Source organism: Cinclus cinclus, chromosome 8 (genome assembly GCF_963662255.1).
Source record: "Cinclus cinclus chromosome 8, bCinCin1.1, whole genome shotgun sequence".
Classification (NCBI taxonomy): Eukaryota; Metazoa; Chordata; class Aves; order Passeriformes; family Cinclidae; genus Cinclus; species Cinclus cinclus.
The window spans coordinates 29,879,822-29,902,852 of record NC_085053.1 but is presented as its reverse complement, the minus strand read 5'-3'; the positions used below and the strand labels follow the sequence as shown (position 1 = coordinate 29,902,852).

The window sequence follows — 23,031 nt, the reverse complement described above, 5'->3', positions numbered from 1 at the left end:
GTTTTCTGGAAGGCTCTTCACGAGGTCAGATGTGGTGAGACAAGGTCATAGAAGATGCTGACACAACTTGTTGAGTTGCTTTTAATGCCTCCATAGTGTCTTCTTGGGTTCATGAGCTGAACACATTTGTCTCTGAAAATTCCTTTTAGGATATCCTGAAGGAGTCCCCAGACTCACTGTTGCCTGGGTGGCTGGTAAAGGCTGGGACTGTGAGGGCAGTGGGTGACGTTGAACTGAGTCACAGAATCGTGGAATCACTGAGGTTGGAAAAGCCCTCCAAGATCATGAAGTCCAGTCTGTGCCCAGTCCCCACTTTGTCACCCAGCCCAGAGCACTGAGTGTCATCTCCAGCCCTTCCTTGGACGGGCACTCCACCGAGTGGAGCCATTCCAATGTCCAGCCTGACCACCCCTTTCCATGAAGAAATTATTTTCCTCTCTGCCACGCTGAATTTCAAGCATTTCTCAGTTAGTACTCCTTATTTCCATACAACAGTCATTGACAGGCTTGAGGCAGTTCCCTTCCCGAGTTCGACGAACAAAATCAGTGTCAGGAGAAAACACTGGGGAGGAGAATCACGAACAGCTCTTCTTGTGAGAGAAAAATGTGAGCAGTAGCTGGAGTGTCCACCCACACATGTATTTTAAAAACAAGCAGACAGAATACTGCTGTATTCCAATTCCTCTTCCCAGAGCAAAGCAGGCTCATGATTAATGGAACAAACAGCTCGGAATAATAAGCAATATTGCTTTATATGCAGGGTCCGTAGCCACGAGGTACCCGGCGCACTCCAGAAGAGTAAAAGCTCATCTAATCATTGCCTGCCTCCTCTGCAGTGTCTGTGGCGTAAATTAGGGACTTCAAAAGCTTTGGAGAGCTACTGAAAATGCTAAAGAGGCTCCAGACCAACAGCAGCGTAGCAGCCTCCTGCTTAATGGTGTTGTTGCGTGCCAGGATAGACCTGCCACCCCTAATTGTTTCCTTTTTTCCCACTTCGGGGAAAAATGATGACATAAAATCCTATTAGATGGGAGTACATTTCAAAATGCAAGAAGGAGGGAAGAGCAGAGCAAGGAGGGGAACCCAGCATTGCTGTGGCTCGGTTGGGTTTGTTCACAGTCCTGTGGTGGCGGAGCCAAAATTTGCCTGCATAGCTGGGCACTGGAACAGGGTCTGGCTTCAGCTGCTGCCTCCATCCCATCTGCTGCTCTTTGTCCTCTTCACACTTCCAGCAAGTCTGAAAACTAGAGGGAAAGGAATTTTTGTGTTTTCCTGGATTAGCACAGAAGCAGAGTCTTCCAACCCAACCATCCCAACTGCTCCTCCTGTTGCCCTCAGCTCTTATCCAGGTGGGAAGGGGGGGTCCCACCTGAACCCATCTCTTTCTTGGCAGCCTGTGTTAAGAACTTGCTCCAAGCCTTGAGCAGAAGGTAAATGCAGGTGATCTGCTGTGAGAGGGGCTTTTCACAAGGGGGGTTGTACTTAAACTGAAGAAGGGCTGGTTTAGATGGGAGATTAGGAAGAAATTCCTCCCTGTGACGGTGGTGATGCCCCGGCACAGGGTGCCCAGAGCAGCTGTGGCTGCCCCTGGATCCCTGGAAGTGTCCAAGGCCAGGCTGGACACTGGGGTGTGGAGCAGCCTGGGACAGTGGAAGCTGTCCCTGCCTGTGATGTCTCCTCCACTAAAGGGATGTGGTTTTGCTACACCTGGCTATAGGTACCCACAGGTACCTCCTTCAAAACAGGCAGAACACTGCTCTGAAGCCTCTGATATGGAGAGCAGCAGGGAGCTCTCCTTTGATAGATCAGTGATGCATTTGTGCCTTTCAGACTAAAAATATCTAAGGATGGGGATACAAAATCTCTTCTCTCCTACGTTAAGTTTTCCTTTGTTCCTACATGTTTTCCTCCAACCCCTGCATCCCATTATCTGCCTCAGGCTGCCCGTGGGTGAAGGATGAGCTGCTCACACCCAGGCAGTGAAAATCCCTCCTTGGAGGGAAAAACCCATCCATCACATGGAGCCCTTGGATCAAGACCAAGGTCTCATCTGGGATGGGAGTGATGAAAAGACTCCTTCTGCCAGCGCTGGCTGCCCACATCCTGCTGCCCACATCCTCCTGACTGCTTGGAGCATCCCTCGAGCAGGAATGGAGCAGATCCCAGCCTGCACCCACGTCCAGCCCTTCACGGGTCCATATGGACCTGCTGGGATTGACATGGAGGTGAGGGAACAATGGAATGTACTCCTTGTGCCCCTGGGGAGGAGCACACCTCAGCTGCAGCACCCACGTCTGTCCCTGGGCGGTCCTGACGTGTCATTTCAACAACATAAAGCCCAAAAATAGGGAAGAAAATTAATAAATAAGGGAATGTTCATGCTCAGATTGTTTTAGCCACTTCTGCTGTCAGATGCTTTACCAGCTGGCCAAGCTGGAACTAGGGGAGACTGGCTGGTTTTGTAATTATTTGGAAAGATGAGCCAGAATATGGCTCAAAAATAGGAAATATTTCAATGAATTGTAAGAAATTACTCATTTCCACATACATAATTCCAGGCATTGATTCATTTGGTTAATTTTTAATGGAAAAATAAGTCTTTACATCCAAGAAGGAGGATGCTGAAGGGTGGCTGGTGTTTGTTCTGTGGAACACAAGGATATTTGGTGTTTAATAATTTTTGTTGCATTAATGATTGCTCAAAACAGCCTTAGCAAGGCTCTTCCTGGGGGTGTCCAAAATGGTACTGTTGATCACACGTGCTCCTGTTGGACAGCCTTTTCCAGGACAGGCTGTGTCCAGCAGCCCAGGGATGGGGATTTAAGTGAGACAGGGATTTAAGGGGTTCCTCTGTGGAAGGAATACACGATAAGGGAAAATTAGCACTGGGGAGGTTCGGATCATATTCCTGGGGGCTGGTTCTGGGCTTTGTTTATGAAGTCCCTTTTGTGGCTGTCACCCTGGTCTCTGTGCTCAGGGATAATCTCAGCACTGCTGGGAGCACCCAGGACAACAACCTCCACTCCACACCAGCCTTTAACCAGCAGAAAGCCCCCACCTGCTCCCAGCTCATTCCAGGATCTTTTTTTCTCTGCATTTCTGGTTAAATACAAGCTCAGTGAAGCCACCAAGGCAAAACTCCCATTCTGCAATGATCCTGGGAAAACCAAGTCAAAATTCCTGTTCTGCACAGATCCTGAGGAAAAAAAATAATAATAATAATAAAATCACTGGGTTTTGAGAGGGAACACGGTATAATTTTGATGATTTTGTCCAAGAATTGATTGAGCTTTTCTGCTTTCCCTGCTCCTGCCAGGATCGTTGAGGCTGGGAGTGGTGTGGCTCATTTTCTCCAGCATCAGATACTTCCATGATCCTTCTGGGAAAGCCCCCCAAGCTCATTCAGTGAATCCCCCACCAGCCTGGAAAGTGATACAGAGCATCCAAGGTGGGAAGAAGCTGCACTGTCAAACGGGCAGAAGAAATCTGGCTTTGCTTTCTCTGACCAAAGTGCACCCTGAGAGCAGAGCTGCTGCAAAACCTCCCAGGCTGGGCACTGCAGCAGCCCGTGGCTGAACTCTGAACCTCGTTACGCAGGAAATAACGAGAGTTCACAGAGAAAAATGGTGGTGGGGGACAGGATTCCACCCTGGATACTGCTCTAAGTCCCTTCAAGTATCTCACCTCCAGACTGGTGTGGTCTGGGAGGGATCTCAAAACCCATCCAGTGTCACCCCTGCCAAGGCAGGGACACCTTCCACTGTCAAAGCCCCAGTGTCTAACCTGGCCTGGGACACTTCCAAAAATCCAGGGGCAGCCACAGCTTTTCTAGGCACCTGTGCCAGACCCTCAAAGGCAAGAATTCCTTCCAAATATCTAAGAGTGAGTGCCCTGATCTATACTATTACTACACACTATTAATAAAAACAACAACAACAAACAATAATAACAACAACAATAATAAACATTTACATATTTATTTGTGTTTTTAGGAGAAAGGGAAACCCGTGCTTGTATGACCAGGATCCAAAGAACTCAGTCCTGCCTTCAGGCAAAGGGGAGACATCCACTGGGTGAATGTCTGGGAGGGAAAAAAAAGGATGGAAAAACAAGAGACCCCCTCTTGCTGAGTCTTTATCCTGCCCCTGGTGGAAAGGAAAATAAATGTTTAATAGAGAAAATACGAAGTTCAAATCAGTGTGCCCTCCCAGCGTGTGTCCAGTGCGCATCCCAGTGTGCCCGGTTCATGCCCCAGGGTGCCTACCCAGTGTGTGCTCCGTGGCAAACTGGCTGGAATGGGATAGGAGCCCCAGCAAAGCACCTGGAATCCCCGACAAGCTCCATGGAACCCCGACGAGCTCCTGCTCGAGTCAGGGGCTGCTCACCTGGGAGTGCTGCACTGTGAGGCCACAGGTAGTTAATTAACGCTGCCTAAGGAAGCTCTCGGCCAGGGCTGAATGGTGGGAAGCTGCTGCTTTAGCCCACGAGAGGGCAACGCTTCCCTCCTGCCTGCCGGCCACACTTGGGGAAAACTGGATTCCTGTATTTTTAATTAGGAATCGAATGAGGAATTCCTTATCTTTTATCTTCCTAAAGGTTTTGTCTGGGTTGTTTCTGGTTTTTTTTTTGGTGTTTTTTTTTTTTTTTTTGTTTGTTTGGTTTTTTTTGTGTCGGGGTATAATGTAGGACAAGGTTCTCCTGCGCATCCCTGCGTTCCCAGCTAGAAGCGCAGTAAAGAGGAGCCGAGCAGACTGGTGATCCCATCCCCTCTCCCAGAAAAGCTGCTGTGGAGACAGGCTGGAGCCGGGACAGCCTGGCAGTGCCAGGGACAGCAGCGACCCGCCTGTGCTGGCATCGGGCAAAACCATGGGAGAGAGCAAGGAGGGTTTTCCTGGTGCTCTCAGGGCAGGGATGCTCCATGGGGACACACTCAGGCAGAGGTGGCGATTGGGGGATGAGCGCAGCATCTTCCACAGTTTTCCTGGAATCTCATAGAATTCCAGACTGGATGGAGTTGGGAGGGACCTCAAATCCCATCCAGTGCCACCCCTGCCATGGCAGGGACACCTCCCACTGTCCCAGGCGATCCAACCCCAATGTCCAACCTGGCCTGGGACACCCCAGGGATCCAGGGGCAGCCACAGCTGCTCTGGATAAACTGTGCCAGGGCCTCCCCACCCTGATTTTCCAACCCTTCTCCCTCCTGCAGCTCCCAGGCAGGAACCCATATTTAAGTTTAAATCCACACCCTCCCCTGCCTCTGGAGACAAATGCATTCCCAGGTGATCCCAGGATCAAAGCCCCACAAGCACAGGCACGCCGAACTCGTTCTGGCAGCGGACAAGCCTTTGCAAAAACCAGATCCGCCCCTCCCTGGCGACCGCCACAACCTTTAATCCCAAAACTCCCAGGATATCGATATCCCAACCCTTCCATCCCTCCGGATTCTCTACCACCACCACCACCCCGCAGCACAGCGGGTGCTCCGATCCCTCGGCCGCACGCTTGTCTCTCAACCCCTTCCCAAACACCAGGGCCACGGCTGCGTCTCCGCTCGGGAGCAGGACAAACCGGATTTGGCTGTGGAATTCTGCACGGATTTGGGATCCCGCACCTGGCCCCGCCCATTCCTAAACCATGGACACGCCCCCAACGGAAGCCGGGAGGGTGGGCGCGACCTGTGGAGGGCGTGGCTTGTGGGGAGATGGGCGGGGCTTGACGCGGTGGGCGTGGCCTGAGCTCCCGCTCCGGTCGCCCGTGGAGACACCGGGAGCGGCGCTCGGTGAGTCCCGGGATCCCGGGATCGGGACAGGGACAGGGACAGGGACAGGGGGGGATCCCAGCGGGAACAGCGAGCTCTGCTGCCCGGGACAGCCCTCCGGGGACAGCGGGGACAGCGGGGAGCGCCAGCCCGGCCCCTTGAGCTACCGGGCCTGGCGGGGCGGGCCGGGCCCGAGCGGTGCCTGGCTGCTTTTGGGGTTGGTTTGAAAGGTTTTGGGGGTTTTTAAAATTTTTTTTATTTTAATTTTTTTGTCGTGCTGAGGAGCATTCCCGGCGGGAGGCAGCGATGTGGTTCAACAAGTGGCGTGTGGCACGGGAATGAGGCAAAAATCTGCTTAATTATGTAAAAAGTAATCTGCTTAATTAGGCAAAGATAATTCTAAACCAGGCAGTTTTTTCTTCCTTTCCTTCTCCTTCCTGTCTCCTTCCCTCCAGACCTTCCCCATGGACACTCAGAGCTGGCAGCTCCAACTACACAGAGGCCGCCCCAGCTTCCAGCTAAATCCTTTAAATTTTCCCAATTTTAGTATTCCCATCCGCCAGGCCACGGGTTTTCCTTGGAATCACGGAGCTCTGCTTGACGGAGGAAGTTTCCCACGTGCGGGGAGCTGTGGGATGAGTGTGGGAAGGAGGTTAATTAGTGGGGAAGCGTCATTATTCCAGGAGGTTTCGTGTTGATACTGAGATTACACGCCCTGTTGCAGTAATAAGTTTGCTTGGAATCATGGAATTGCAGAACATCCTGAGCTGGAAGGGACCCACACGGATCATCGAGTTCAACTCCTGGAACTTTTTAGTTCCTTTAGTAACTTTTAAATTGCTGTCTCTATTCCAAGAGTAAATTCTTTCGTTTTTTGGGAGCAGGGAAAGAGGTTTTTGAGTGTATATTGTGATTTTAGCCTGGTGTTATTTTTAGGAAGGAGCTGGAGCTGTGCCAGGAGGGGTTTAGGTTGGATTTTGGGAAAGGTTCTTCTTGCAGAGGGTGGTGCACACAGATCCCCAGGGAATGGTCCCAAGGCACAGGGTGAGATTTTGGGATTGTCCTGTGTAGGGCCAGGAGCTGGACTTGATGATCCTTGTGGGTCCCTTCCAGCTCGGGATATTCCGTGATTCTGTGGTTTAATTAGTGTGGCACATCAGATGGAATTCCCAGCAATGTGCCAGGTGATTACCCGGTGTTTTGATTGGCTTAGAACCCACAGGATCAGGGCCGTGTTACTTGTGTGTGTTTGTCTGGGGTGTGAATTGCTTTAGAAATACAGTTCTGGGAGTAAAGGGTGAGTAGTGGACAGTGGCAGGGTTGTGTGCTGCTCAGTGGCACTAAATGAGATTGAGGCATTAGTGTGGAGTTAATGACTCCTCAATCCCCTGTTTCATCCCAGCATGGGATGCACTGCAGCATTTGGGATATCTCTAATCAAGGAGCAATCAGTTCCAGAGAGGAACAATGAATGGGCTGATGCTGGGGGTGAGCTAATTTCATAATCACCCAGATGCTGGAGGATTTTTCCTTGAAAGATGAGATTCTCCTGTTATCCTGGAGGAGTTTCTTGGGCTCCCAGGCAGCAGTCTTGCTGGTGTTAAATTACTGAGTAGGTTTTAGATACTTTTTATTTCAAATATAGTGTTTCTTTGGCAATATGATAAGTTTTAAATATGGTAAGTTTTTAATCCTCCACCCTTTCCCTTTGTCCCCTTTGCCAGAGCAGAGATCACTGCAGGGGGCAGAGGGAATAATTTCCAGAGGTTTACAGTTATCAAGGGAAACCCCAGCACAGCCTTGGCCAAGCCATGGAGCCGTATTCCAGGGAGGACTGAATTGCTGCAACTCCCTCTGTGCTTACACAAACCATGGGAAGACTGCCTGTGTCCTGGCACAGAAATATCCCTGTGCAGGAGCAGGAATTGGAGTGAAACTCCATGAATTGGGATGGAACACCCCAAGTTCTTGAAAGTTGCCATGGACTCACTTTTTCTTGGGAGCTGCAGATGTTTGGTGACTCTTGGGATTCCTGCACTGCTGGAATCGTGCAGCTGTTTGGTGAATTTTGCAGTATTACACAGCTGGGGCTCATTTTTCCAAACCTCAGTGTTCATCCTGCACTCAGTGTTGGGAGCTCTTGGACCCACATAATTTCTGCTCTCAGGAATAGCCTGGGGGGGAATTTGGAAGGGTGAGACAACACGGGTGACACAAGCAGAACTTTTCCATTCTATATATTGCAAGGATTGATGAGAAAGAGCAGAGGCCGTGGCAGAAGTCCTCAGGGTGACTGGGTTGTGCTGGGATTCTCCATGGGATTTTAGGAAGGGAGGTGGAAGCAGGAAGGTGGGGGGGGAGCAGTGGGGGTGCATCCATCCCCTGGACAGGCACATGGCTCTGAGCGATCTGGAATTCCCAGGGGATGTAGCATTCCTTGCTGTGGAGCTGCTGAAGCCCTTTCCAGCCAGCTGTCCCTGGGAAGGAGAGGATCCACTCCTGGATCTTTGGTGACACCCCTGCAGAGCTGCCTCCCAGGAGAGGGAGGACCTGGAGCTGTTGGAGGGAGTCCAGAGGAGGCACCAGGATGGTCAGAGAGATGGAGCAGCTCTGCTGGGAGGAAAAGCTGGCAGAGCTGGGAATGTTCACCAGGAGAGGAGAAGCTTTGGGGTGATCCCTTTGTAGCCTTGCAGGACCTGAAGGAGCTGCAGGAAAGATGGAGAGAGACTTGTTACAGGGCATGGAGGGACAGGACACAGGGAATGGCTTCCCACTGCCAGAGGGAAGGGCTGGATGGGATATTGGGCAGGAATTGTTCCCTGGGAGGGTGAAAGGCCCTGGCACAGGGTGCCCAGAGCAGCTGTGGCTGCCCCTGGATCCCTGGCAGTGCCCAAGGCCAGGTTGGTGCAGCCTGGGACAGTGGAAGGTGTCCCTGCCCATGGCAGGGGAACAGAACAAGATGAGCTTTAAAATCCCTTCTAACTCCAACCAGTTGGGATTCCACGAAATCTGAGGCCTGGGGTTCAGTGTAGCCCAAATCCCATTTCCCTGGAGCCCCAGGCAGCGTGGCTGGGGGTGGATCACGGCTTTGGGATGTTCCTGGACACCAGCGGCTGAGTATTTTTAGTTGTGTTCCTTTGAATATTTGGTAAAACAGGCAATGTGTTTATATTCAACTTCCTGTGTCCGTATCAGCGTCTTGGCATGTGATGGAGCTCCAGAGGGAGGAGGGAAAGGGAAAGAAGTGTGTGCTGAGGATTATTTGTCCTGCAGCAGCTGAGGCCGGCAGGATGTGGCCGCTGGGATCAGCTCCTTGTTTAAACATTCGCCTCAGCTCAGGCAGGAACCAGCCTTGCTCCCCATTTGTTTACCCCCTTTGTCTTCCCATCCCTTCTCCCGTGTCTTTCCAAACCTGCTGTGCAGGGACAGGTGACTTTTTGGCACGTTTTGCTTCGGGATGTGTGATCCAAGCTTTCCTCTGCTCCGATACACAGCAGCAGCAGCTCCGAGCTCTGGCTCTCTGCTGTTATCCCTCGGCATTTATCTCTTTGCTGTTATCCTCCAGAGGCTTTGGAGGTGGAAAAGCCCATCTTAGTCCTTCTGGGAAGGGACTGAATTCCCAGGCTGCATTCCCAGGCTGCTGCCCTGATCTGGGCTGTGCTCAGCTGCTCTGTGCCATCACCCTCTCCAGAACCATTCCCTGTGCAGCGCCAGCAGGAGCACACGGGGGAGATTTTGTCTGGTTTTCCCATCTAAATGAGGGTTTTCCTTGTGCCCAACCTTCCCCAGAGCACATAACCAGGTGGTTTTCTGGTGATTTAAACTGAGGAGAGAAAATTCTCCCTCCCAGTTTCCAAGAGAATGCCAAGGGGATGTTCTGGGACCCGGCCCTTGCTGCCTGAACCGGGGAAACATCAGGGGCTGGTGGTTATCATAGAAAGGGAAAAATAGAGCAGGTTTGGATGAGACATTAGGGATAAATTCCTCCCTGTGAGCATGGGCAGGCCCTGGCCCAGGGTGCCCAGAGCAGCTGTGGCTGTCCCTGGATCCCTGGCAGTGCCCAAGGCCAGGCTGCACATTGGGGTTGGAGCACCTGGGACAGTGGGAGGTGTCCCTGCCCATGGCAGGGGCATTGGGGTGAGCTGAACTTTGAGCTCCTTCCCAGCCCAGACCATTCTGTGATTCTTTGGTCACTGTGAATAATTTTGAGCAGATCCCAAATTACATTTTCAGCTCTGTTTGTGGCTTTGATCTAAAGGGGGTTTTGATCTAAGCTTGGAGCTGGGATAAGCAGAAAGTGTCCCTGACTTTTTTGGGAGAAGTACCATTCCTTTCCCCAGCTAAATCTGGTTTATGTTGCTGCAAAACTTGCAAGGGATTCCTGCTGCATAACTTGCAAGGGATTCCTCCTGCAAAGCAGGGATGCTCCAGCTGGAACTGGAACTCCTGCAGTGCAGGAGAACCTGGCTGGTGCTGCCAGCCTTGGCCAGAGGGACTGGGACCCATCCAGCTGTGGAATTTCCTCAGCCCACGTGCCCTTCCCTGATTTATTCCTTCCCCAGCACGGCCTGGCCTCTGAGTGGAGGATTTTGCAGGGGGTGCATTACACCAGCCTCAAACTATGCCAGCAATGCTGGGTTTGTGGGTTTTTATGACTGGTTTGATAGGAGCTTTGATTAGGCAGGAATATCAGTGTGGCCCCAGAGCCAGAATTACTTCTCAGATGCATTAAAGATGGGGTTGGACTGGCTGATCCCTGAAGGTCTCTCCCAACCCAAACCATTCCATGTGCTCCGTGGTTGTTTTGACTCTGTTTTCATCTCCCTCAGGATGCACAAGTCAATTTAAAAATTTTTCTTCTTTCTCCCTGACGGTTTCCAGGGGGTGTGAGCAGACTGGGACATTGCACAGATAAGCAGAGCAGCAGCTTTTCCATTCAAACTCTGATTTTGTGCAGCGGTCACACGTCCGTGGAGGAGGTTACGTGTCACATTTATTTATTTTGGTTTCCTTGCTGGATGTGGACAGGACAAGCCTGGCACAGGGACAAGGACTGTGGCAAGGCAGACTGTCCTTAACACGATTTATTTCCCTCCTCCACACAATGATTTGACCAGCACTTTATTAAAAAGTGTGATCCCGTTTCCAGCACGGGAAGTGGGGTGTGATGATATTGGGAATGCTGCCCGTTGCCTGCCTTGCTCAGGACCATCCTGTAAGAGCCAAAAACGAGGGTGTGGGACTTCAGGTTGCTCTTTAAATTCTGTTTATTGTATTCAGATGATGCAGCAATTCACGGGTCGTGTTTAACAAGAGCCCAGCCCACAGCTTTAGAGCCAACTCTAGTTCTGGTTACAATACATGAAATATTTTTCATCGCAGAGCATCTTAAAACATAACAACCAATCAATACTTTCACTGTTACCTATGGTAACATCACCATATCCATGTCACTGTATTCCAGTCACAAAAAGTTAATATGTTACAATTTGAACTAGAAGTTGTTTTTCAGTTTTCTTGCAGTAAAAAGTTTCAAAACCTTTCTTTCTACTTGCAACATGGCGGTTTTGTTTGCCTGTAAAAATCTTTTTACTTAGTAAAGACATATTTTGTTTAAAGTAAATTTATCCTTTGCTCTAAGTCATAAAACGCCCTTCCAACTCATTTTACCCTTTAGCTTAATTATCCAATAAGACTAACTCAACAATTCTTTTCTTCTATATCAAAACTTACTATAATTTCTATTCCTTCTTCAAATTCCACATTGAAAAATCTTTCTGTTATACGTACATGTATATCTGTAAGACATTTCTATCAAATCTTCATCTTACCCAACACCATCCCTTGGGAATTTCAGGTGGATTTTCACCTCCTTGTTCTTTGGGAATGAGGGAATGGGATGGTTGTGGCTTTTTCCAGCCCTGTGGTTGCTCCTTGGCTGGGCATGGAGCAGCTCCAGGGCTTGGTGCCACCAGCCCTTGGCAACTGGAGGTTGGATTCATTCCAAAGGAAATGCCCTGATCCCAGTTCCACACTGGGAATTCCAGGGAAGGGGAGCACAGGCACCGCCAGTGGCTGTTGGATGAGGAGGAGTTAGAGGATGGCACATCTGTTTGCACATCTGTGTGTGAGAGGAAAGGAAAGGAAAGGAAAGGAAAGGAAAGGAAAGGAAAGGAAAGGAAAGGAAAGGAAAGGAAAGGAAAGGAAAGGAAAGGAAAGGAAAGGAAAGGAAAGGAAAGGAAAGGAAAAAGGAAAGGGAAAAGGAAAGAAGGAAAGGAAAGGAAAGGAAAGGAAAGGAAAGGAAAGGAAAGGAAAGGAAAGGAAAGGAAAGGAAAGGAAAGGAAAGGAAAGGAAAGGAAAGGAAAGGGGAAAGGGGTGATTTCACTGGTAAATGCACTCCCTGCTGCAGCTCTCACAGAATTCCCATCTCCTGATGGTTTCCATCACCCTCCCAGAGCTGGGGGTACTCACCTGGAGAGGAGAAGGCTCCAGGGAGAGCTCAGAGCCCCTGGCAGGGCCTGGAGGGGCTCCAGGATATGAGGACTGATAAAATTCCAGGTTTCTTTCTGGGTGTGTGAGGCCTCCATAGGGAATGTGAGCTCTCAGATTTGTTCAGGCAGTGATTTAAACCCAGCTGTGAGAACACATCACTGCAGGCTGACAGCTCTGAGCCTCCAGGGACAGACAAATTAATCCTGGAATGCTTTGGGTTGGAAAGGACCTTAAATCCCATCCAGTCCCACCCCCTGCCATGGGCAGGAACACCTTCCACTATCCCAGGCTGCTCCAAGTTTGAGGTACATTTTCCAATCTCAAAATACTGTTTTTGTGATTAGCATTAAACCACAAGTGCTAACCCCCATAGCTTTGGCTTTCTTGCACTGTGAAATCCTTATAATTTTTATTTTATTCTTGTTTCAGGATCATTACACTGATAAAATCAAGGCAAGCTGGACAGGGAGCAAGTCTGCCTATGTAGGTGAGTTTCCAGTCCACTCTGGTTCTTTTCTTTCATGCAAAATACAAAGCAGCAGGACAGGTCCCAAACCCTGGTGATTTAATCTTACTCTGGAACAGAACAAATATAAAGTCCTTGGCAGGATTGCTGACACTTTTCACCTCATTCCTTTAACTGCCTGACTGCTTTTGGGTTGAATTTAGGGGGCAAAAAAACCCTGCTTTTCCCACAGAAATTAAGCTTTTCCTTTTTTATTCCCCTGATTAGGAAGGACCAGCCTGCAAATCTTCATTATTTCTGTATTTGCTGTGCTACGTGTATTTTGTTTGACCATCCAAAAAAAACCAAACAAACAAACACAAAAAAAACAAACAACAAATTACTCTATATTCCCCCCATCCTTAAAAATAGGCACTTTGATAAATTCCTGAAGCCATGCGGGTGGTGAAATCCTTCCCACCTTCCCAGTTTTTGGAGCTGAGCCCCTTGGAGCTCTCCCAGAGCATCTCCTGCCCGCCTCCTCAGCTTTATCTGTGCTAGACAAAAGAATCTGCTGAAGGCCACATAACCTGGGGCCAGGCTGGAGCTTTCAGCACAGCCCTCTCCTGCTTTGCAGCCTGATTTTGATCCAGCTGAAAGTCTCTTTGCAAATGTCTCTTTGGAGTTTTCCCCTCTTTCCCTGTGGGAATGAGCTGGGCAGTGCCCTGTGGGGAGGAAAAGGAAATTTCTGTGGAGAAAATGCCCTGCAGTTCATTGCCTTTTCCAGTGACTTCAGGCTGATGTCTACAAGAGCACTGCTCAGATGTTTTTCAAAGTAACCTTGATCTAAAAAGTCACTTTTCATGTGTGTGCTGAAGATACAAAAAGTGAAGTCTGAAGAAACACAGAGGGAAACAAAAGCAGGTTTTTCCGCTTTCCCAGAATGTACCTTGGGTTTGACAGAATCCCACAGTGGAGGCTGACTTTGAAAATCAAAGGGAGCTGCAGCCCAGGTTTGATCAGCAGGATGGTGCTGGAATAATTTATGAAGTGGAGGTTATGAAGGAACACAGCCTTAATTAAACACCCAGAGCCCCAAGTCCAGTTGAAGATCTTGGGAGTTCTCTGTTTCTTTTCATTTCACATCATTAAAGATTTTAATCCCCAATTAAGACACTGGCAGCATTATTTATCATTAAAAAAAGAAAGACGTCTAGTGTAGAACCTCTCACTACTCTCAAGTGTAAATTCTCTGAATGAGGAAACATCACAAATGGATGTTCTGTGCTTTTAGGGGTTTTTATTTTATTCTCTGTTTGTACTGACAGTTTACCCTGTGCAAACCAGCTGGATCTGCATGGCCAGAATTCCCATTTCTCATCCAGCCCTGGCTCCTGCCCTTCCTCCAAGAGGAGGATGGGAGCAGAGTTGGGCTTTGCTGGACCTTTTCTGCTGGAAAATTTGGTTTAAAATCTGAGCTGCCTGAGCTCCCCCAGTCCCTTCAGCATCCCAGAGAATCCCCATTTTCCCCAAAAACCACTGCAAGTCCTGCAGCTGCCAGATGTTTCAGCTTTCCTTTTCCAGAGTGTGATCTTTGGGGGAGGATCTTGCTTTCTTTCACCAAACCCAACTGTAAATCTCACCTGAGTCCTGTTTAAAAATCCAGTCCAGTTTAAAAATCCAGGCGTGATTAAAAATTCACTCCAGTTTAAAATCCAGTCCTGCTTTAAAAATCCAGACCTGCTTTAAAATCCAGACCTGCTTAAAAATCCAGTCCTGTTTTAAAATCCAGTCGTTTTTAAAACCCAGTCCTGTTTTAAAACCCAGTCCTGTTTAAAATCCAGTCTTGCTTAAAAATCCAGTCGTGTTTAAAATCCAGTCCTATTTAAAAATCCAGCCCTATTTAAAAATCCAGTCGTGTTTAAAATCCAGCCCTATTTAAAAATCCAGCCCTTCTCACCTGTCAGGAACCAGGGAGCTGCTTGCTCACAGCTGGGTGTGGGGTAGGTGTGGAAAAATCCTCCTGGTTCCCCATGATGGGAGCAGGGAGCTCATGGATGATCCCTGCTGCCATTTTTCCTGGGAAGTTTGCACTGTGGATGTTGTGTTCAGCCTGCCAAGTGCAGGAGTGGGAATTCTGTGGAATATTGCACCACTTGTCTCTCTGCTCGTTGTGTGGGGAATAAGGATGGTGAAATCCCAGAGCACTGGGGTTGGGAGGGAGCTTAAATCCCACCCAGGGCCACCCCTGCCATGGCAGGGACACCTCCCACTGTCCCAGGCTGCTCCAGCCTGGCCTTGGACCCTTCTAGGGATGGGACAAAAGCACCATGAAAACAGAAACGACCCAAAATCACCTCCAATCCCTGTTTTCCTTTCCCCTCAGTTCATTTTGCTAGCTGAGGGCAGGACCCCGGTGTTCTCCTGCTGCCCAGGTTCATTTTTTATTTCCCATTCTTTATGGCAGAAGGAAAAGATTCCAGCTCTGGTTCTTCCACTGGGTGTCAGCACGGCCCCACACTGGGCCAGCAGAGCCCTGGGCTTTCCCTTGGGCTGGAAAAACCAGGCTGGGCTGCACATCCTGAGCAGGGAGCAGCTCTGGCCTGCCAGGATGGGGCTGCTGGGCTGGAATCTCCTTCCTTCTCCCAGCAGGACAGCTGGTTAGAGCAGGAGCAGTGTGGGATGTGCCTGCCTCGTTCCAGGGCTCCCTAATGAAGGGACAGTGGGGGACAGGAGGGGACAGTGGGTGCCAAGTGCTGCAGGATCCTCATGGAGAGCTGGGCAGTGTTTGCTTTGGACGTGGGGATGGGAAGGAGCAGCGTTCCCAGAGGTGCTGCAGGGGCAGCTCAGGGCTGGTCCCTCTCCACACCAGCCCTTCCCGCTCTTTTCCCACTCTGAATAAGCATCCAGGCTTCCCAAATCCTTTCCAAAATCCTTGCACCTCCTTCAGCCCCTGGGGGAGAAGCAGCCCCCAAAGGCCATTTGGGTTTCAGGTGGGCTGAGGCATCCCATGGATGCTCCTTTCCTTTGGGTGTTCTTTCCTTCCCTTGGGTGCTCCTTTGCTCCCCTTGGGTGCTCCTTTCCTTCCTTTGGATGTTCCTTTCTTTCCCTTGGATGTTCTCTCCTTCCCTTGGATGCTCCTTTCCTTCCCTTGGATGCTCCTTTCCTTCCCTTGGATGTTCTTTCCTTCCCTTGGATGCTCCTTCCCTTGGATGTTCTTTCCTTCCCTTGGATGCTCCTTTCTGCTGGATGCTGCTGTGCTCTGGGGCATGCAGGGTTTGGGGGGACACATCAGCTCTCACTGGGTCCCCAAATCCTCTGCAGCACCTTGAGCCAGGCACACTGAGACTCCTCCAACAGATTCTTACCCTTGGAGGGAAGAAAATCCAAAATCCAGACCAGGGAATATCACAGTTCCAGAGACGTTGTGATGCTTGGTGTGGAGTTTGTACATTGCTCAGAACTGAGTTGTTCATTCCTGCCCCCACCTCTCATGCCAGCAGTGGCCTCCTGGCTTGGACTTGGAGCATTTTCAGGTTCTGCAAGTCATGACAAACCTGCTCCCGAGCTCCCAAGGGTGCCCTGGAAAGGAAAACCAACCTCCAGCATTCATGTCCCAACCAGCCACAGTCCCACAGAGCTGCTGGGAAAGCAGCACGTGCAGATCCCTCAGGATCCATGGACACCTCACCCCACACCCTGCCCTGCCCCTGGCACTGGGATGTGTGGGTCAGCCCGGGCTCTGGCATCAACCCTGCTTGTGCCACCCCTCCAGGGGCTGCTGTGGCTCTTTTTCCCTGTTTTCCATAAGGATTCAACTCAGTCTGATGCCATTCCATGCATCCCCTCTTCCTCCTCCCAACACCGTCCTGCCTGGCAAATCCTTGCATTTTCAGAAGCAAAATTTTATTCTTTTTATTCCTGTGAGCTCTGGGGAGTGTGAGTCGCTAAGAGGAGGCAGCTGGGTTTGGGATTTGGGGTTTGCTGGTGTCATTCCCAAACTGTTTGCAGGGTCCTAGCTGAGGGCAGTGGGATGAAATGATGCCAGGGAAGAGGGAGAGGGATGGTTTTGCAGGCAGGGCTGTGAAGCAGCAATCAGAGCCTGTGTTAGTGGTGGTGACAAACCAGATCCAGCTTCAAACTCTGCCAGCAAACACCAGGGAATTTGCAGAACTGGGAATGGTGGCACTTGGAAACCTGCAGCACTTGTGGTGGAATCACTGAAACCTTTAACTCAGGGCTGGGAGCAGCAGCTCTGAACTTGTCCAGCTGCTTGTTTCCCTCTTTTCCCCCCATTCCTGTCTTTTGAAGCAAAGTGGGATCATTCCCATGGTGGTGATTGTTTCTGGTTTATGGGGCAGCAGCATCCAAACATTCCCAGGCTGGAGCTGCTCCAGCATAAATTGCCTACAGCAGCAGCAGGAATTTCCTGGGGTGCTCCCTCCCATCCTGCAGAGTGTGCAGGGCACCCAAACCAGGGGGAACAGGGGCTCTGGGAACGTTGGGAACACCCCGTGTCCTCTTCCTGCCCTTTCCTTGGCGAGTTTGGCACAGAGGATTTTCCACCTCTCTGCTCCCTGTCCTCCACTGCAGGGCTCCGAAGACACTGGAGAGGGAGAGCAAATGAAACCTGAATTTGCAGATCAGCTGTAACTTCAGATCCCTGCAGGCAGCCCTGGAAAACCAGGGGCTGGGAAAGCAGAGTCTGGTGGGGTGCTACACTGGAAGGTGCTGTTCCTGTCACTGGTGTTGGTTTGTGTTTTGACCAACCTGCTCTGCTGATCCAAGTTTTGAGTTATTCACCTCAAAATCTCCTATTTTTTTTTCCCCCAAAAGAAACAGTTACAAGACACCTTTGATCCTTTTCTCCTGCTGCCAGCCAGGCTTTGCTGCTCCAGTACCAACTGGCTTTGCATAACTGGAGCAAACTGGGAGCTGTTTTCCAGGCAGAGCTGCTGGGATTTCCAGCAGATTCCCAGCCCTGCTTTAGCAGTGCTGATTTAATTACCTTTCACTCAGCAGGTGCTTCACAAGTCCTGCACCTAAAAGAGTAAATAAGACAGTCCAGAGTTTAATTATCCCACTGGAGCTGGAGTTTGGCAGCCAGCCCAGGCGGATCTGGGATCTGCTGCATGGCAACCTCCTTACCTAAAGCCTGAGGAAAAAAATAGGGCAAGGCCTGAAAAAATAGGGTTTTTCTGTGGAACAGGGGCAGCTGCACCTGCCTGCTGGTATTTCAGGAAATAAAAAAGTGCAGGTGTGTGGTTGCAGGAAATGCACTGGAAGTTTCCTGTGTTTTTGTCTTTCCCTGGCAAAGTGCAGCTGGTGGGAATCTTCCTCTGTTTTTAATGGGTAAATGAGAAAGAAATTCTTCCCTGGGAGGGTCCCAGGTCAGGTTGGAGCAGCCTGGGACAATGGAAGGTGTCCCTGCCATGGCAGGGGTGCTGGCCAGGGGAGGCTGTTCTGGGTCTGATCCTTTTGTCTCGTTTTAGGCTCTGAGTCAGACCCAAGGGAGAGTTGCCTGCAGCTGCTCTGGGGTTTGGGAATCTCTGTCACCACCACCCTGGGTCCCTGCTCAGCTTTGTCACACCCAGAGCACCGAGGTTGTCCCCACGTGTTCCTGCAGGGAACCCCCTCGTGCTTGAGATCACACCAGAAAATCCCGGAATGGTTTGGGCTGGAAAGGACCTTAAAGCCCATCCAGTGCCACCCCTACCATGGGCAGGGAAACCTTTCTGCTATCCCAGGTGGCTCCAAGCCCTGTCCAGCCTGACCTGGATCACCAACCGTGTTTTGTTTTAGGTGGTGAATGGAAAAACTTCTTGAAAATTTATTTCTGGGTGGATTTGGCACCGAAGGAGTTGTGACTGTGAGTGCTGGGACACGAGAGATCCCAAAGAGAAATGTTGGGATGAGGGAAGATCTCAGGGCTCCTTTTGGCCCAGAGCTCCCTGGTGAGCATGAGGGATCATTTCCTAGAAATCAGAGCCGTGCCCTCTCCAACTGAGGGTTCTTTTCTTCAGGGAGCAACTTCTTCTCCTGGGAGATCCTCCTACCCCAGAAAACCCTGCCCAGGGCTCTGAACCTCCAAGTTCTGCAAAATTCTGACACCTCCAGTTGAAATCTGGGGAGTTTTGTCAAGTCCAGGGTGCCCTGTGAGAAATCCCATGGCTGCAGCAGCTCGGATCCGTTGCCAGGAACTGGGAAGGAAAACAGATTTATTGGGAGCTGACCTAGTTGCTGTAAATCTCCCTGTAGAAGAGATTTAGTAATCTTAGGAGGGCTATTAAAGCTCGTGTTTGTTTGGAGATGGGTAAATGCAGCAATTTAATTTTCAAATCTTATGGTTTGGGTTGTTTTGTTGTTTGTTTTGTTGTTGTTGTTGTTGTTTTTGTTTGTTTTTTTTCCCCCAAACATCTCATTTATTAACAAAGCTAAGCAGCTGGGAAAATAAGCACTGGAACTTTCCTAAGGAGGTCAATCCATGTAGGGTGGGAAGGGATCAGAGAATCAAACAGCTCCAGTGGCAAAAGGGGGTTTGGGGCTGGGAGGGAAGGCTGAGCATGGCCTTTCCCCAGTTAAATGAGAGGATAATGGTTTGCCTTTTAATTTTGCAACTTTTTTGACTTTTTTTTTTTTAAGTGCTAAAATTACAGGAATCAGCAGCTCCTGAACTGTCATCTCAGAGCTGCTTTCATTACTGGATAGAAATAAATTGCTTTGCATTGGGTTTTTCACACTGCAGGTTTTTGAATGTTGTAAGGGAAAAGTGCAGGGACTGGGCTGGGAATCTGGGCTCCGTTTGTGCTTTTGTGTCCGTGTGAAACAGCTCCTTGTTGTCCCAGGGATGATGGGTTTGGGGCTCCCCAGGTTGGAGCACATGGGCAGAGTCCCTGTCGAGCCCAGCAGTTCTGGCAGTGCCTGTTGGAGTTTACTGATTGGAAAATTCATTTTTCCTGCTTGGAAGACTCATTTTTCATCTAAAGGGGCTCCAGAGGAGCTGGAGAGGGACTGGGAACAAGGGATGGAGAGACAGGATGCAGGGAATGGCTTTAAATTGGGAAAAGGGGAGATTGGGGTGGGATTTTTGGGAAGGAATTCCTGGCTGGGAGGGTGGGGAGGGGCTGGAATAGAATTCCCAGATTTGCTGTGGCTGCTCCTGGATCCCTGGGAGTGTCCAAGGCCAGGCTGGATGGGGCTTGGAGCATCCACGGATCTTCAGGAGGACGCTCTTGCTGTTTACTGCAGGAAATAAGATTTTAGTGTCACCAAATATGAGGAGTGAATGTCCCTCCTCCTGTGCCTGCGCAGGCATTTCCTGTCCCTTGGGGAATTGCTCTGCCCAAAGCTGTTCCAAGGAAAGTCCCCTCAAAACCAGGACTCGGAGCAGGATAATGCTGCTCCCATCTTGCTGGGCTGGCACAAGCAGCAGCTGGAAAACAGCTCTGCTGCCAGGCTGGGTGACAGAAACCTGAGTCCTGCCCAGAAAGGTCACAGAGCTGCCTTGGGTCACTGCAGAGCCAGGAGGGATCCAAAGCCAGCTCCACTCATCCTCCTGGAGCTGTGCAGAGCAAGCAGGGTCCTGCTGGAGGCTGGGATACAGCACAGGGACAAGGGCAGGGCTGGCCTGAGCTCTTTGGATTCCTGCAGACTGGAATCATTTGGAATCCCAGACTGGTTTGGTTGGGAGAGAACTTAAAACCCATCCAGTGCCACCCCCTGCCATGGCAGGGACACCTCCCACTGTCCCAGGCAGAGAACCAGCCAGGGATCAGCCTGTGCCAGGGATGTTATTTCTCCCCAGAAATGGTTTTCCAACCCTGGCACAGCTGCCCAGGGCAGTGGCGGAGTCCCCATCCCTGGAGGGATTTAAAATCCCTGTGGATGTGGCACTTGGGGACACGGGGCAGGGGTGGCCTTGGCAGTGCTGGGGAAGGTTGGACTCGATGGTCTCAGAGCTTTTCCAGCCTCGATATCCTGGGATTCCATCCTGGCTCACTCCTTGCTTTCACTCTCTGGTGGGCTCAGGATTTTGTCCCCTTCCTCGGTGCAGCTCGCAGGGAATTTGTGGCTTTCCAGCACACCCTGGAATTCCAGGGGGAAGCTGCAGATGGAGAGATCAAGTGGCCAAAGCTGTGCCACGGGCTCAGAAACCTCCACGGCAGCTCCCTGCTTTTCTTTGGATCGTGTTTTACTTCCAGAGTTGTGTTTTTGTTTCTTTTTTTTTTTTTAATTGATTGCTCCTGTTTGATATAATAATAACAATTTTTAAAAATCACTTTTTGCAGTGTGCAGTGGACGCCTCTGTGTAAAAGCTGTTCAAGGTGCTGTGCTGCCTTCTGGAATAACAACCCCCTGTCTTTCCAAGCAGAACTTCCCTCCTCCACTGAAAATGTCTGGCAAAACAGCCACCACGACCAACAACATCACCCAGGCCCGCAGGACCGTGCAGCAGCTCAGGATAGAAGCCTCCATAGAGAGGATAAAGGTGGGAGCACAGCCTTCTTCCACCTCCTTCTCTTTTTTTTTTCTCCCTCCCAGCTGTAGGACAGTGAGATAACAGAGTGTGTGTGTTTTGTGTTTTTGTGCACCCACAGCTCAGCGTTTCCCACTCTCAAAGCTCAACAAATCCAAATAAATCCACTTCTTCTGGCCCAGTATCCCACCCAGCCCTGCCCTCTGGCAGTGGGAAGCCATTCCCCCTTGTCCTGTCACTCCAGGAGAGATAAAAACTCCTCTGGAATGATTTTGGAGCCCCTCCTGTTTGTTTTCAGTGTCCTGCAGGAGCCTTTTCCTGGTGTCACAACCAGAGAGCACCGGGCTCCATCCTTTCCTTCATTCCCTGTGATCAAACCAGCAGACAGAGCCCTGCAGAATGAGTCCATCCATCCCCAGCACCTCTCCCATCCCACCTGGCTCCCTCACAGCCCTCAGCATTTTGATCCCATTTCCATGGAAAACCCCATTTGATGCTGATTTTCCCCCTCAGGTGTCCAAAGCCTCTGCAGACCTCATGCTGTACTGTGAGGAGCACGCCAAGAAGGATCCCTTGCTCATGGGAATTCCAGCTTCTGAGAACCCTTTCAAGGACAAGAAAACCTGCATTTTGTTATAGGAGAGGGGCAGCTCCTCCTGCCCAGCCCCTGCCAGCCCAGCTGGGCTGACCAAGCACCACCACTCCCCCAGGTACCTGCACCCCGTGGCTGCTCCCTGACCCTGTACAGACCATTCCCTGAGCTTCCCAAGGCATTCCTGCTGATCTCTGGCTCTATTAGGATTTTCCTGACTGAATCCCTGTCTTTCCTGCCCAAGGGAATGGGCTCCAGGGTCTCTGCATGGGGGGTCCTGGTGGCATTTGCCAACTCCAACACGACCAAAGTTGCCTGAGCTTTGCAGATAAAAAGCAAAGCTGTAGAGACCTGATGAAATCACTGGGTTTACATTTTTTAAAATTGTGGATTTTTTTTTTTTTTGGGGGGGGGGGGGGGGTGGGGGTTTGTGCCTGTGCTGGCAGCACCTGTTTGTGCACAGGCACGCTTAAAAGTGCATTTTCTAGCAAAAACTACCTTGCAAAATGATTGTAGCAGCTGCTGGGGAGCTCCAGGGAGCTGTGCCTCAGCCTTCCTCCCTCTGGCCTCTCTTCCCAGAGCTTTTAAAAGATAGAGTTGGGAATCAGAGATGCTTTCCCTGCTTTCCAAGAGTTGAAAAAACAGAATTTCTGACTTGGATCCCGCTGCATTTTCTTCTCGAATAAAAAAACCTGTGTTAGTATAAAACACACCCTTGAAGAAATGGAAAAACATGGGAGGCTGGAAGTGCCCTGGCAGAGCTGGAGGAATGCTGCCCTCACTCCAAATCCCAGCTGGGTTCTGTGCAGGGAGTCAGAACTTGATTCATTTTTATTAAAAAAAAAAAAATCATTTTTAAACGGGAAAAAAATGCCAAATTATCTCCAGCTTGTGGTTATGCATTTATAATTGGAGGGCCTTTCCATCTAGTCTATATTTTATATATATATATACACATAATAAAAAAGTCTTTCTCTGTGTGTGTGGGTAGATATATAAACTTTATATATTAAAAGCTTATTTTGAAGGGTTCACAAATAGTCCTGACTTCAGCTTGGTGCAAGTGTCCTTCTGTGCAGGCAGCTGAAGTGATCTGCCATAACCCTGCCTTTCTGGGAGGATATTTACAGAATTTATGAACCACTTGTCTTTTACATTGAATATTTGTCATTTCTATATGAAATTATAGACCCACTTTTGATATAGATTTAAAAAAATTCCAACTTTGTTTAACAAATCTCTTTGGCAGAGCTCCAAAAATCAGC

General features: G+C 49.9%; 1 protein-coding gene across 3 annotated transcripts; it reads left to right on the top strand.

Moving 5' to 3' along the window:
• Positions 1-5,720: 5,720 nt before the first annotated feature.
• On the top strand, positions 5,721-22,150 carry GNG12 (G protein subunit gamma 12). Of its 3 annotated transcripts, none has more exons than XM_062497313.1 (4): positions 5,721-5,782; positions 12,683-12,740; positions 20,987-21,186; positions 21,688-22,150. In XM_062497313.1, exons 3-4 carry the CDS (start codon positions 21,091-21,093, stop codon positions 21,811-21,813), a joined length of 222 nt encoding a protein of 73 aa, XP_062353297.1. In that variant the 5' UTR covers positions 5,721-5,782; positions 12,683-12,740; positions 20,987-21,090; the 3' UTR covers positions 21,814-22,150. The 3 variants fall into 3 exon arrangements, with proteins under 3 accessions (XP_062353297.1, XP_062353296.1, XP_062353298.1); XM_062497312.1 differs by having other exon boundaries at positions 5,735-5,782; positions 21,070-21,186; XM_062497314.1 differs by lacking the exon at positions 12,683-12,740 and having other exon boundaries at positions 5,752-5,782.
• Positions 22,151-23,031: the final 881 nt, after the last annotated feature.